Source organism: Prunus dulcis, chromosome 2 (assembly GCF_902201215.1).
Source record: "Prunus dulcis chromosome 2, ALMONDv2, whole genome shotgun sequence".
Classification (NCBI taxonomy): Eukaryota; Viridiplantae; Streptophyta; class Magnoliopsida; order Rosales; family Rosaceae; genus Prunus; species Prunus dulcis.
In genome coordinates this window covers 18,754,661-18,770,409 of record NC_047651.1, presented here as the reverse complement: position 1 = coordinate 18,770,409, position 15,749 = coordinate 18,754,661, and the positions used below count along the sequence as shown (strand labels likewise).

Sequence of the window (15,749 nt, the reverse complement as noted above, 5' to 3'; positions counted from 1 at the left end):
TTTTTTGTCATATCTTTAAAAAGTGTATGAAAAATAAGTAATAAAAAAAATGTATACATACATCCTATGTGAATTTGTTTCGTATTATACCTTTTTTTAAAAAGAATAATGCTACTCTTACCACATTTGTATACTACATCTTTATACCATCTTATGTGGCAGCTGAAGTGGACAACCACATCAATTAAAATTATTTGATATTTTCTTTTATTTTATGATTTATTCCAATATTTGTTTTTCTAATTGCCTTAATTAAAATACACTTCATTGATTTAATTGATGTGACATATAATATGGATATGCTACATCATGTGGTATAGAAACGTGGGATAAAAATGTGGTAAGTATAGTATTACTCTTTTTTAAATTTTTTTAAAGACTAATAATTAAAAAAATGACAACGGGGTCTAGTTTAGTGGAAATGGCTTTGATAGTATGTGTGAGAAAACCGCTCCTCCAATATCGCAACTACATATTAATACCTAAATTTTAAGGGTCGTTACAAATATCACTTGTATCAAAATATATAAAATTAAATAAAATTAAAGGCTTTTTTATTTTATTTTATTTGGTTGGTAAAGTGGAGGGAAAACGCCCAACAGAAACACTAATAAGGAACAATAATAAGTCTGGGTAAACAAACCCTACACATATCCTTAAAAATTAACTGATGCACAAGAGCAGGAGCAGCATCCCAAATATGAAGACCCAAAGGCTTGATGACCCCAATAGAAGCAAGCGTACCAGCAATAGAAGCTAGAGATCAGAGTGAACAACGGTTGAAGAGGATCACAACTAGGCGCATTCAAAAGATCTACCGCCAAACGGGAATCGGACTCCACAATAAGGGGAAAATAGTTGGATTGGTTAGCAAGCCGCAAGCCATAGAGGGTGGCCCACAATGTTAGAAGAGAATCCACCAACCCAGTCCCCATTGACATTTCTGATTAAACCACCAGCACCAATAATCCCTTCCTCACCTTTCCTGCAGCCATGTATTTAGTTTCCACCAACCAACAGGAGGACCCAAGAAGCAAAACCACCTTTCCTGCCAATGATTGTCTTCAAAAGCCACATGTGCCAGTGCCACAAAGCAAAACCAATCCCACAGATTAGGACTGTCGGATAGACTCACTAGGACCCAAGAGAGGCCTTCTTCTTTAGGCTTGGAATTCGTGCTAGGGGCTTTTACTTGTGAATGGGCCTCCGAATGAGCTTGATGCGCATTTGGGTCGGGTTTGGTTTGGAAATTAATTGTAGTCCGGAAATGTTATGGCGAAACTTTAAAAGGAACGACAGTGTTGAGAGTCGTTTACGTACGGACACCGAGCTCAAGAAAGGAAGTAGGAAGAAAGAGACTCAAAGTTGAAAGCTTCAATGGCGAGCCTTGTGTCCATTACCCTCTCTGTACCTCTCTCAGCTTCACATTGCTTCACAAAGGTAAGTCCACATTTACCGAACTTGTCGTCAACAAAAAAAACCATAGCTTTTATCCTTGAGCTGCTGAAACAATCTTAGACAACTTGGGATTTGAAAGCAGGAGTGGGAAAATGCTTCAGGAACAGGTTTTCTTCTTCAATCTCTTTTCTCAATTGCCAGTTATGCTTACTGTTATACTTGGATATGATTAGTTTTCATAAGATATTAAAAATCGCCCGCCTAGGCGTTAGGCGGGTCTGGGCGCCTGGGCAGGTCGGGTCCCTCTCTCTCAAGTATTTCGAACATTGGTAATTAGCAAAACTTGAACCATGCTTGAGCTTACTTAGATATTGGTTTTCAGTGTAATTTTATTCCGCCTGACAGCATATTCTCATGAACTTTGGTCTAGCAACCTACTTATAGCTGAAACCAGAACTACCTTTTTTTCAGTCAAGAAACCTGACCTACCTTGTAATTGTGGTACTCAACCCAAGTTTGAAACCATTCATGAAAGATTATGTGCATACCCTGAATTGGTCGTCTTTTAATTATTTGATAATAATTTCCATTCATTAGACGTGTCAGAGGAAGAGACTTAAGCCAGTGAGTAAGTAAGAAGTTAAAAGATGTTATGAAAGTCTTTTTCCAAAATGTGGCCATCTTTAGTGTAATGAAATGTTTAGCCATTAGTTTTTATGTTGCTTTAGAGAATTAATAGAAGAAAACATAATAGAGGAAGAGATGGAAGGAACAAATAAACCCAAAATCTATCCTTAACTCGTAGGACTACCAATCACAAACCAAATTTTTTGCAAGACAAGAAACCTAAGTATTCCTCTAACTGTTCCTCAAATCTAGAGAGTGCAAAACTTGATATTCGATTGAATCTATGCAGTCCTTGAGTAGTTAATGCCACTTTATTTTCGAGAGGAGAATGCAATATAATGATCTTCATTTTGTATTCGTTGTTATCTTAAAATTGTACTTTTCGCTAGTCAAATCTTCATTTAAAATCTCGTCAAGGTACTAGTAAGCTCTTTAAGAATATAACAGATCATTTAAAAAGGAGAGAAAATGCTTTGGCATTATTTTTCATGATAAACAGAATAAGCCTATCAAGATGCTATTCTTTAGTCAATTTTCAACTCTCAACCATTTTGTTCCTGCTTGCTCTGTTAAATTGCAACTGAATAGTGTGTTTAGTTTCTTTTCTGTTAATAGCCAGTCAACTGAGCAATGTATCTTTCTGCACAATTTAATAAATTTAAACTATAAGTAATTCAGTAAGGAAGTCTTTTAATTAAATGAATAATTCTGTTTCATTTGGTTGTTGGTTCTTGTGTCAATATGTAAATAACAGAAAGAAAAAAAAAAAATTTCCAAGGAATTTTTTTAGATTGGTAGTACTATGTCAGTTCACTTCTGTTAAAGGAAGAACTCCGAAAGTCCCACTCCCCTGCACATGAGCCAAATATCACTAATCAGCTTTGTGGCAGATGTAACGTTTTTCCTTGGGGTGCAATATAATGGGTGAAAATTAAGAATTTCCCATTTAGTGGAATGTAGTTCTTTTGATGAGGGTAATCTGGCTTTTGCTTAACCAGCTAAATATTTTTTTTCATGGAATGTTTTGTATGCTGCAAAGATGGAAGTGGATAAAATCATGCTCACAGATGCACCACTTCTATTCCCTCCTGAGCAGGTACGATTTGCCATTCAAGCTTCTAGCTGTTCAAGCTCAGAATTTGGTCATTAATTTTAAATATCAAAGATAAGTTTTGCAACTCAATTAGAAAGTTTTGCAAACGAATCGAAATGCTTCACCCATTTTAGGTTTGAGTATTAGGATTTGGTCGGAGAGTGCTAGGGTTATAGGAGCAGCATTTAATGAATTTTATGAGTTGGAAGAGAAGTTGGTCATTTCATATACAGTGAGATAGAGCCCAACCAAAAGATAAGAAAAATAATATGGCCTTTACTGAAGTTCACCATGCTAGGTAGAGTTTGGAATTTGGATCGTGGTTCAACTTTTTGATCTCTCTCTCTCTCTCTCTCTCTCTCTCTCTCTCTCTCTCTCTCTCTTGGATAATTTATACATCATCTTTAACTTGCCCATCTTAATTTGATGCAGTTGGCATTGGCTGCTTTGCGTAGTGCAAATCAGGTGCACAAAGTTGTTGACTTGAGAGGTTCTGATTTGAACTTTAGGTTTCCTATAGTTTTTATTAATAGTTTTATTTTTCTTTTTCCTGTACAGTTCTATTTCTGCCTTCCCCTCAACTTCCCTATTGGCTGCTCAATTAGAATTGATTACATTTGAAATTAAATTGTTGGGATGGGGAGGGGGGGTTTGTTGTTGGACGATACTAATAAACCTTCTTTCATGTATGCTCATTTTCAGATATCTGAGGAGCACTCCCTCTCGTCAGAGTTCTGAACATACCGTTTCAGAGCTAGTTGAATTACTTAATGCAATAGATTCTTGGGTATAAATTCGTTGCAATCTACATACAAGTGTGGTGCAAACTTCGTTGACTCTGCTTTAGCAGCACAAACATTCGTGAAAATTATATATCATAAAGCTAGATGATTAAGTTCAAGATTTTCGAAAAATTTAATCTGATAACCTTTTGGTTTCATTTTCCCATCTTCTTTTCTTCCTGGCTAATGTATATGCAGGCAAGAAAATACAAGTTTCCTTCAGACAAGGATCTCAAGCACATCAACCGAAAACTGAAATCTTGTTGGGGTCTTAGTTCACATGACGAGTATGCTATTCCTTATCTAGAAATAGTCACGTTTAATCTGGTGCCCTTTTGTTTTGTATTAATGCCAAACTTTGACTGGTTTCCAGAAGTAAGAAGTGGGATAAGAAATCGAAGCACAAGTCGAAGAGGAGCTCAAATGAAATGCAACCTGTACCTTCTCATACTGAAATCTCTCTGCCTTAACAGCCATGCATCGTATGTGTGATATGATTTTTAAAATTCTAACTCACAATTCCAATTATTAAGTTCTTAAATATGTTTGTTAATAAAGTGTAGTGTCAGGAATTAATTTGAGCATTGCTTCAATATGTGGCTATAGATAAATCCTTCAAGATGAAGTGACTGTAATATTTGCTCCAAGCTTTTTCCTTTATGGGATGGCTACTTCCCTCTTTATGATAAAATGCAATTACTCAGAAACCTGAAATTATTGGAATAATACCCTAGTCCTGTAGTTCCTAACTTCCTGTTGTTTAACTTCAACAGTTAGTTGTCAATGTAAACTTTAGCTGCTTAGGTGGATTGTGATCCATAACAAATGACCATTCGTATTGTCTATCGACCCTGATATACTATTGGGTAACCTTTTGCATCATGTTTGCTTTATTAATGTGCATCATTTGGCTGTCTTGAATTGTTTGACTGGATGTGAGTGATTATGTTGTGGAACTGTGGTTGTTAACACTCAATTTCAATCGGGAAATTTCTTATTGTTTCCAACTGTAATTTCATTTACAGCGATGTTGCTTATGTTAGTTCAAGTGGATCAATCATTGCTGCTGCTGGATATAATTCCAATAATGTTAATGTGGTTATATGGGATACATTGGCTCCACCTACCACCTCACGGGCTTCTATCCTCTGTCATGAATTGCTTTTTCAGCCGTAGTTATTAATTTTTTCGGTTCAGTTAATAATTTTTCTTCATCTTGTATATGCCTTGTCCTTTTTGTATGAAGGTTGTGCATGCTCTCTTTCTGTGTTTGATAATGACATAGGAAGTGGCTCTATCTTCCCCCTTATTGTGACTGGCGGAAAAGGTGGTGATGTTGGACTTCATGATTTCTGGTACATTGCTACTAGAAGGAGTAAAAGGCACAGGCATTCTGATATAGGTGAACAAGTCATGAAGACATCATTGAATTTTGATATGCATCCTGGGAATGCTACCAAGCTTGGGGAACAAAATCAAAATGGAATGCTTTGGTATACACCAAAGGCTCACTCAGGTATAACCTGACAAATTTTCATGCAAGATTAACTCTGAAATATCAGTTCTTTGTCCAATTATCATTTAACCTTTTGATGAATTAATCTGAATGAAGGGAGAGTCACCAAGAAATCTATAATCCCAAAATACCAGTTTGTTCTTAACAGGAAGCAAAGATGGAGATGTTAAGCTTTGGGACGCCAAGAGAGCTAAGTTGGTATATCACTGGCCGAAATTGCATGAAAGGCACACATTTTTGCAACCAAGCACTCGAGGCTTTGGTGGAATAGTCCAGGTAAGTCCTTTGTTCATGCAATAATGTGTGACTTAAAGTCTTATATCTGTAGTTAGACATGTTAAATGATTTCCCTTATGTCGAAAGGTTTTGCATATTGTACATTTTGTAGGAGGAGGTTTAGCCATAATCAGCTCATGCGTCTATTCAATCGTTTTATGACCAAGGTATATACGGTCTGGTTTAAGGAGAAAACACAATATTTTTTGGATAAATTTGAGTATTCTCAGCTCTGGCAACATCTTTGACTTGCTCTTAATTGTGTAGATAGAAAAGAATGTCATTTTATCTGGCTGCAGTTAGAATTGCATATTAGCAACGCACCTAGAGTGTAGATAAAAAAGGGAAAGATTGTATTGGTTACTGAAAATGTATAAGATAATGACAATGCATTACTTAAAAAAAGGCAATGTATTCAATTATTATTATCCTTCTTCTTCTTCTTCTTCTTCTTCTCTCTCTCTCTCTCTCTCTCTCTCTCTCTCTCTCTCTCTCTCTCTCAATATTGCTTTTGTTCTTGATAACAATGAAATCATTGAAATGCATAGGAAAAGTGGAGCAATGAAATTGTGGACTGGGGTATTCTAGAGAAGGGATAGATCAAAACAAGGTTGTGACGGGATGGCTGGATGGGGAATAAGCTTCAGCATAGGTGCCAGAGTATTCTTGAGAGGATTAGGAATTTAAAGATGAAGTTTCTGTCAGCCGTGAGTCGTGGGTTTTGAGTTGCAGGGTTTTGAAGCTTGAAAGAAAAAGGTTGCCTGAACTTTTTTCAGGTGATTGTTGTCTGAGAGTATTGTGAGAGAGGATGATCTCTTAGCTCAAATAGAGTATTGAAGCTCAGTATGGAGAGGGGATTTGAGGGTTTATGTCATTCTCGTATTTTATCAAGAGAAAGTGATGCTGAGCAGACCTAGACAGACACTCACACAAAGCTCACTAAAGAATGGGACTGTGCTTCGTCACTTATTGGTTTCCCAACAAAAAATGTTTGGCTTGTTTTGACCAATCCCCTATTTGCATTGCGATAAATTTGAGATACACTTTGCACCAATGATATTGCTTGTGTTGGTGCATAATTGGAAAAAACACGGAGCTATTTAAAACTGGTTGACAAATCCCTTAAAAAAGAACTTATAATCCAAAAGGTGTGTTCTTTTTTCAAAAAAAGTGCGCACAAAATGTAATTACCGCCCCACTCAATTTGTTCAGGTGGCTAATTGAATAGTGGCCACTAGTTGACCTAACGTTAAAAATTGGTATAGTTTGAGTGGGTTCTACTGCCGCATTTAGTAACGACTTGCAGCTATATGCAAGTGCATCATCATTCCCACTGGGTTTTGCAATAATGCTAAAAGGAAAATACTAGCCTCGTTTTTTGGAAGTGGGAATTCCTATTTTTTGTTAATCATAGTTTGATGTGTGTAGAGATTTGTTTTATGTTTTTTTGAATTATTTTTGCATATGTACCGTACTGTGATTTGCAAGAAATAGGAATACCTTTTTCGAGTGAACGAGGAAAATAAAGTCCATATCAAAATGAAAGAAAACATAGAAGTAAATAAATTCCAAAATTATGCATATATGCTTATATGTGTCGCATATTATCATATGCATGTGTAAGGCAATAGATGGAATCAATGTCGTGGAAGAACAAAAAAGTAACTAAAACCTGAGATATCTTAGAAAATAATTTCTTAAGACTGTACAAAAACTTTCGGCTTATGTCAATTAAGGTGCAATAATTATACCACTAACCATTAAATTATTTACGTGAATAATTACCCTATATATATGTAGATAAACAATTAGCTAAAAAAAAAATTGCAAATATTTCCTAAAATTTGTTAGAAAAAAATTATGTCCAATCTTATGATAACAACATATAATTGGTGGAAAATTAAGAACCGTGTAAACAATGAAGAAAATTTGCTCAAGTCAAAAAGGAAGGGAAACGTGTCAGGCAAAGCAACAAACAAGCAACAGCAATTCAATCCTTTTTTCATCTGTGGATCACCACCAAACTTTGTTTGCTTCATCTGCCAAAAAAAAAAAAAAAAACTATTAATTATAATCATTTTTTTTCTTAAAAAAATTAAAATTATATAACTGTATTAATAATGGAGTGAAACTATCTTTGTATGTACATATATTAGATGTTTTAAACAATATTACCATATTAATTAACAATCTAGTTTGTTGGGAAAGACCAAAAGAGGTAGATTCAAAACAAAGGAATTAAATTAAGAGAAAATTTAGTTATATACCTATTCTTAGTACTAATAATATAAATAAACCATACACCATTTAATTTCTATAAACAAACCCAAAAAATGACAGCTAACTCTATTGAATTTCATTTTAATTATTAAATTATTGTGATGCCCTATTAAGTGTTTTGGGTATTTTTATAAGGGTTTGGGGTTGTGGTTGTTTTAAGAAATTGATGGCACTTTTGTAATTTATAAGAAGTTAAAAACCTATTTGTTATGTTGTAAATGGGTTTTGAGTGTGTTTCTAAAGTTCATTATATATATATATATATATTATAATTTATATAGGTATCATAATGAATCTCTCTAAAATTAAAAGGAGCCAAAAATTTCATAGGTATGTGTCAGAGTTACCAAACAAAACATCAGTCTCAGGGACTATACACCTTGGTGGAGTGGTGATTTATCTATCCGCATATAGGTTTTTTTAAACCCTAATTTGAGCTCCAATAATTATTGAAGAAGTAGAACTTATTGGAGAAGTAGAACTATGGACTTGACAAGTTTACATTAGCAGTAATGAAATGATGCATACCAAATTACTATTTGTTCATGCATGAATTTATTGCCCTGAAATGTGCAACAACTATATATAAATTTATTTGATTTTGACCTATGACCAACAAAACAAATGCGCACATGAGATTCTTGACTATAATTTCAAAAAGAAAGATTTCATATATGAAATATTAAACAAATAAAATTAATTAGTTTAGCAATTAGGGAGTAGCCAAATTCTCTGAATTTTCTGAAATGGGTCTGGATATGGATTATAATTAATCTAATCCGATAATAATTCGATTTGACTTATTATTAGTATAATTTAGTTTTTTTAGGCTTTATATTAATATTTTATATATGTAAATGAGTAATTTTAATTTTATATGCACTAATAATACACTTACAACTAATTTTTATGATCAAATACCAAAAATTGATATAAAAAGTAAAAAAATAGGATAAAAGAACGAGGCTACTAATGAAATTTTAATTTTTTATACATCACAAAATAAATCAGATAATAATCTAATCCGATCCGAATTCGACGCATAACGGATATGGATTGATAGGTGCAATCCGATAGTTCAAATACGATCCGAATTTGATAATCCGATTATAAATGAATTCAGATTTGGATCGAGGGATATCTTATCCGAATTCGACCAGTTTACAGGTCTACAACTAATGTTTCTTTTATCCCAAAATAATAATAAAAATAATAAAACAGTGTTTCTTTTATTAAAAAATAAATATATACAAATTTGTTCATTATAAATTTTCAGTATTACATTAATTTTTTTTATAAAAAAAAAAGTGAAAAAAAGGGGTAAACCACAACACCACGGGACGGTGAACAGTTGCAGTGGGGGTTCTATTTGTTTGTCTTAAGTTCTTTTAGTTTTTTTTTAATTATTTTATACCCAACAAATTTGTACTTCTTATGGTTATTGGTTACAAGTTACGAAAAAAAAAAAATTTGGTTAATTGGATTCATATAAAGTTTTACAACTTGATTTGGTTAGTTGGGTTAAGATTACTTTATCTAAAAATTGAATAAGACATTTCGACCCAAAAAAACATTGAATAAGACAAAGTTTCCTTTTTTTCCTTTTAAAAGACAAAGATTAAATATGAATTCCAACAAACAAAGAATAAGTAATTCGAACTAGAGTTGGGATTAAGGGTCATCATTAGGCCCGCAAGCCTATGGGTCGATGAGGGCCCTCCCGGCCCGCTTGGTTATGGGCCATGGGCCGACCCGCCCCGTTGTTGAGTGGGCCGAGTTTGGGTTTGGGTGTCTAAAGTCTGGCCTGTTTAAGCCCAACAAAGCCCGGCCCACGGGCTTACATAAATATAAATATATATATATATATATATATAAATTCCAAGTTAAATGAAATATGGATAAAATCATTATCTATTATCATTGTAAGAACTAAAAAAATTGAAGTATGAGATAAAATATAATTTTATTAATATGGGGTTGTATATCTATATCTTTATATTTATGGAAAAAAGAAAAAAAAGAACTATGATGTTATGAACAAAGAAAAAAATGGAGACATAAACATATAGACAAATGTAAATAAAGAATTATGAAAAAAAGAGGAAACATAGAAACACACCAAAACATAGAAAAAAAGAAAAAAAGAACTGACAAAAAAATAAAAATAAAAAAAGGCCCATTTAGGCCCGACCTGATGGGCTTTTTCAAGTTTGGCCTATGGGCTAGGCTTGGGCTTTGAATTTTCAAAAAAACCCAGTCCAGCCCAGCCCGTTATTTTCTCCCTCCTCTTTAAAGCCCGGCTCGGCTCGACCTAAGCCCATTATATTTGGGCCTGGCTAGCTGGCTTGGCCCATTGACGAGGCCTAGTTAGGATAGGACTATATATTTTGGAAGGTTTGAATGTCGTCGATCTCTTCTAGGGTTCAGGTGTCTGTTTCTTCTTGGGGTTCATTGTTAGTTTCTTTGAAAGGTTCAACTTCAAACAACCCATAGTGGAACGTAAAAGAATTGCACTGCCTCTGTCTGGACTTACACGCCTCTCTGTCTCAAGAATGGGAGCCTCACCGTCAGGCCGAAGCTTCACTCTCTGAGGCGTCTCAATGCCCAACTACTCCGTTGCCCTCTTCAACATCGTCGCTGAGGCCGTGTACGATGAAAAGATCCGACAAGCCGTTAGGGGTCATAGGCTCAGCCCGTTTGAGCCCAAGAAAGCCCTGCCCGGCCCGTCCGTAAAAGCTCGGTCGACGGGCTCACATTCATATAAATAAATATATATAAAAAACCCAAGTTAAATGAAATATGGAGAAAATCATTATCAATTATCATTGTAAGAACTAAAAAAATGAAGTATGAGATAAAATACAATTTTATTAATATGAGGTCATATAACTATATCTTTATATTTATAAAAAAGAAAAAAAGAAAAAAAAAGAGAACTATGAAGTTATGAACAAATAAAAAAATAGAGACACAAACATATAGACAAATTTAAATAGAGAACAATGAAAAAAAAGGGGAAATGTAAGAACCCAAAACAAAATATCTAAAAAGAAAGAAAATATCTAAAAAGTAAAGAAAATATCTTTTAGCGAAAGGACCAAATTGCCCTCGCATATTTTAATAGGGGAAAATTTGACTTTTTAATCGAGAAAGAATTTGGGAATTTCTCTTGCGCCATTGCGTAGAGCGCGGCGAAAGGAGTTCGTTGACACGGAGTAGACTAGAATCGGAGCTGTAACGAAGAAGTTATGGTCTAAAAACCGCGAAGGGCAAAATGGTAATTTGGTCAAAAAGTCAGATTTTTATAGCTCTCTCTCTCCTCTCCCCCGTCAGCCTTTCTCTCTCATCCCGTTTTGGCTGGGCAGCGACCTCTCGCCCTTCAAACCGGTCCCCCGGCCACCACACTTGGGGCCGATCTCTGGGACCGGTCCCAAATGAACCACGACACGACGGCGAACAACCCCCCACCCAGTGCCCCCGCTGCCGTGGCCGGAGTCGGCCGGAAATAGCCATGGAAGCCGACGGTTCGTCCGAATGCAACTCGAACTTCCAGTTCAGATTTCTCCCCCGTTTCTCCACCAAATCGATCGAGTAAGGCACCAGGAGCCCGACAGGATTTTAAAAAGAGACCTCTGAGGGATCGAAGTAGCTCGGACCATCAGTGAGTGGACCTTCTTTCATAAATCAAATTTCATGAATGAATTGATGTGCTTTTATATGAATTGATGTGCTTTTATATAAAATAGATTTTATAAATGATTTTATATAAATGAGTTTTATAAATTAGTTTATTTGAGTAAGTTTCTTCATTCAGTCTTTGAGTAAGTTTTAATACGATTTTGAATATGAGCAGTACAGTAATAATTCTATAAATCGGTGCTGCTTATTTACCAGTTACAGAAATAGAGTTTGAGTTTTGAATCAGTTAAGACCGCAGCACGACTTGAGTTTTACAGTTATTATTCAGATATTTCTTTTTTAAAAGGACATTATTTTAAAACCACCTCGTACCCGTTTTTCTTTATGGTGATTACCCAGAGTCGGACCGATGTCTACGGACATCCAGTCTGATTATAGTTCAGTCAGTGCACTTGACTTGCCTCCCGAGTTTCGGGGACGCTCGGACCGTGAGTGCCAGGATTTGCGGCTCGGCAGACTTGGTGTCCCGAGACCTGCCAGGATTGCGGCTCGGCTGACTTTATGTCCCCAAGACCTGCCAGGATTGCGGATCAGGTTGACTACGGTCCCCTGCACCTTGCCAGAGCGACTCGAGTTGACTTGGTGTCATCGAGGAATCTGCCGGCGGGACAGGCTGATCATAGTCCCCTGATTTCGCCAGTTTGCGGCTCGGGTAAGTCTGTGTGCCGCCCGAGCCCTGCCAGGGAATTGACGGAAATGACAGGGGTACATACTGGTGGTATTTTCAAAGGATTCTGAGTTTCTTTATTAAATGTTGATTTTCAGCTATTATAAATCAGTTTTTCTGATTTTTTTTGGACATAGATCCCTTTATATTTATTCAATTATGAAAGGTCTGAGTACAGAGTTTTTATACGCAATTGATTTCAGTACTTTTATGAAAGCTTTGAATTCAGTGGTTTTTGTATGAAACTTTCGAGCTTGAATATGACTGATATAGAATGCCTTGAATTGACTATGCGTGATGTAGAAAGTAAGTATTCAGTTTTATTTAGTTAAATTTCTTTTTTACAATGGGGGATATTATGTTTATGAGAATTGCTTTGAAGAACATTATTTTTGGTCCACTCACATTTTTCGAACTGTTTTTCGCCCCCAGGCCATAGAGGTACGCGGGATCCACCACCGGGCCAGTCATAGCTTCCGCGCTTCAAGTCAGGTAGAGTTTATAGAAAATCCCTGAAACCTTGAACTTTAGAAAATGCTCTGATATCTCATTGAAACTGAAAAACTGGAGTTGGGATTTTATTATTTGAATTATTCTGGCAGTTGGTGTGGATTAGTTGAATGTTTAACAGGTGTAAAGTTTTGGGAATAGTCAAAATACAGGGGAGACTCTGCCGAATTTTCGGCAGAAGTCTAAGGGAATTTTAAAGAAGAATTGAAGCAAGAAGGGTAAAAAGGTCCTTTGTGCCCGACATTTGCCAAGTGTCGGACACGCACGGGACTTGGCTCGAATTCCAAAGTGGAAATTGGGTTGGGTCCTGTCAGGAAACATAGAAACACACCAAAACATAGAAAGAAAAAATAAAGAACTGACAAAAAAATACATATAAAAAAAAGGACAAAAAAAAGACCCATTTAGGACCGCCCCGATGGGCTTTTTCAAGCTTGGCCCATGGGCTAGACTTGGGCTTTGAATTTTTTTTTTTAAAAAAACCCGGCCTAGCCCAACCCATTATTTTCTCTCTCCTCTTTAAAGCCCGGCCATGCTCGGCCCAAGCCCATTAAATTTGGGCCTGGCTAGCTGGCCCGACCCATTGACGAGGCCTAGTTAGGATAGGACTAGATATTTTGGGAGGTTTCAATGTCGTCGATCTCTACTAGGGTTCGAGTGTCTGTTTCTTCTGGGGGTTCATTGTTAGTTTCTTCGAAAGGTTCAACTTCAAACAACTCATAGTGGAACATAAAAGAATTGCACCGCCTCTGTCTGGACTTACACGCATCTCTATCTCAAGAACAAGAGCCTTACCGTCAGGCCGAAACTTCACTCTCCAAGGCGTCTCAAAGCCCCAACTACTCCCTTGCCCACTTCAACATCGTCGCCCAGCCCATGTATGATAAAAAGATCCGACAAGTGGTTAGGGCCATAGGCCGAGCCCGTTTGAGCCCAAGAAAGCCCAGCCCGGCCACATGCGTACATATAAATAAATATATTTAAAAAAAACCCAAGTTAAATGAAATATGGAGAAAATAATTATCAATTATCATTGTAAGAACTAAAAAAATGAAGTATGAGATCAAATACAATTTTATTAATATGAGGTTATATAACTATATCTTTATATTTATGGAAATTTTTTTATTAAAAAAAAAAAAGAAAAAAAAAAGGGAGATCTATGAAGTTATGAACAAAGAAAAAAATTAGAGACATAAACATATAGACAAATTTAAATAGAGAACTATGAAAAAAAGAGGAAACATAGAAACACACCAAAACATAGAAGGAAAAAAAAATAAAGAACTGACCAAAAAATATATACAAAAAACCAAAAAGACCAACAACCAAAAAAAAAGTACATCGATTTAGCTCCGCCCTGATGGGCTTTTTTCAGCTTGGCCCATGAGCTAGGCTTGGGCTTTGAATTTAAAAAAAAACTCGGCCCGCCTAGCCCGTTATTTTCTCTCTTCTGTTTAAAATCAGGCTCGACTCGGCCTAAACCCATTAAATTTGGGGTGGGCTAGCTGGCCCGACCCATTGACGCAGCCTAGTTGGTACATGACTAGATATTTTAGGAGGTTTCAATTTCGTCGATCTCTTTTAGGGTTCGGGTGTCTGTTTCTTCTAAGGGTTCATTGTTGGTTTCTTCAAAAGGTTCAACTTCAGACAACCCAAAGTGGAAAAGAATTGCACCGCCTATGTCTGGACTTACACGCCTCTCTGTCTCAAGAATAGAAGCCTTGCAGTCTGGCCGAAGCTTCATTCTCTGAGGCTTCTCAATGCCCCAACTACTCCCTTGACCTCTTCAACATCGTTACCAGCCCGTGTACGATGAAAAGATCCGACAGGCGGTTAGAGGCCATAGGCCGGGCTCGATGGGCTTTTTCAAGCTTGGCCCATGGGCTAGGCTTGGGCTTTGAATTTTCAAAAAAAACCGGCCTAGTCCACCCCGTTATTTTCCTTCTCCTCTTTAAAGATCGGCCCGTCTCGGCCCAAGCCCATTAAATTTGGGCCGGTCTAGCTGGCCCGACCCATTGACGAGGCCTAGTTGGGATATGACTAGATATTTTGGGAGGTTTCAATTTCATCGATCTTTTCTAGGGTTCGGGTGTCTGTTTCTTCTGGGGTTCATTGTTAGTTTCTTCGAAAGGTTTAACTTCAAACAACCTAGAACGGAACCTAAAAGAATTACACCGCCTCTGTCTGGACTTACACGCATTTCTATCTCAAGAACAGGAGTCTCGCCGTCAGGCCGAAGCTTCACTCTCCGAGGCGTCTCAACGCCCCAACTACTCCCTTGCCATCTACAACATCGTCGCCCAGCTCATGTAAGAAGAAGAGATTCGACAAGCAATTAGGGACCATAGGCCCGACCCGATGGGCTTTTTCAAGCTTGGCCCATGGGGCTTGGGCTTTGAATTTTCAATAAAACCCGCCCCAGCCCAGCCTGTTATTTTCTTTCTCATATTTAAAGCTCGGCCCAGCTAGGTCCAAACGCTTTAAATTTGGGCCAGTCCAGCTGGCCCGGCCCATTGACGAGGTCTAGTTGGGATAGGACTAGATATTTTGGGATGTTTCAATTTCGTCGATCTCTTCTAAGGTTCATGTGTCTGTTTTTTCTGGGGGTTCATTGTTAGTTTCTTCGAAAGGTTCAACTTCAAATAACCTAAAGTGGAACGTAAAATAGTTGCACCTTCTTTGTCTGAACTTACACGTCTCTCTGTCTGAAGAACAGAAGCCTCGCCGTTAGGCCGAAGCTTCACTCTCCGAGGCGTCTCAATGCCTCAACTACTCCCTTGCCCTCGTTAACATCGTCACCTAGCCCATGTACGATGAAAAGATCCGACAGGCGGTTATGGGTCATAGGCCCGGCCCGATGGGCTTTCTCAAGCTTGGCCCATGGGGTAGGCTTGGGCT

The 15,749-nt window shown here is 37.0% G+C and overlaps 1 protein-coding gene across 5 annotated transcripts; it reads left to right on the top strand.

Moving 5' to 3' along the window:
• Positions 1-1,258: 1,258 nt before the first annotated feature.
• Positions 1,259-6,881, top strand: LOC117617622 (cyclin-H1-1-like). 5 transcript variants are annotated; one of them, XR_004584366.1, is made up of 9 exons: positions 1,259-1,565; positions 3,065-3,121; positions 3,551-3,608; positions 3,821-4,187; positions 4,274-4,382; positions 5,186-5,416; positions 5,565-5,692; positions 5,805-5,859; positions 6,241-6,881. XR_004584366.1 is itself a non-coding variant. In XM_034347073.1 (6 exons), exons 1-5 carry the CDS (start codon positions 2,994-2,996, stop codon positions 4,368-4,370), a joined length of 432 nt encoding a protein of 143 aa, XP_034202964.1. In that variant the 5' UTR covers positions 2,715-2,993; the 3' UTR covers positions 4,371-4,382; positions 4,926-5,051. The 5 variants fall into 5 exon arrangements, 3 of the variants coding, with proteins under 3 accessions (XP_034202964.1, XP_034202963.1, XP_034202966.1); XR_004584365.1 differs by lacking the exon at positions 6,241-6,881 and having other exon boundaries at positions 1,268-1,565; positions 5,805-6,092; XM_034347073.1 differs by lacking the exons at positions 1,259-1,565; positions 5,186-5,416; positions 5,565-5,692; positions 5,805-5,859; positions 6,241-6,881 and adding an exon at positions 4,926-5,051 and having other exon boundaries at positions 2,715-3,121; positions 3,551-3,583; positions 3,821-3,905; positions 4,099-4,187.
• Positions 6,882-15,749: the final 8,868 nt, after the last annotated feature.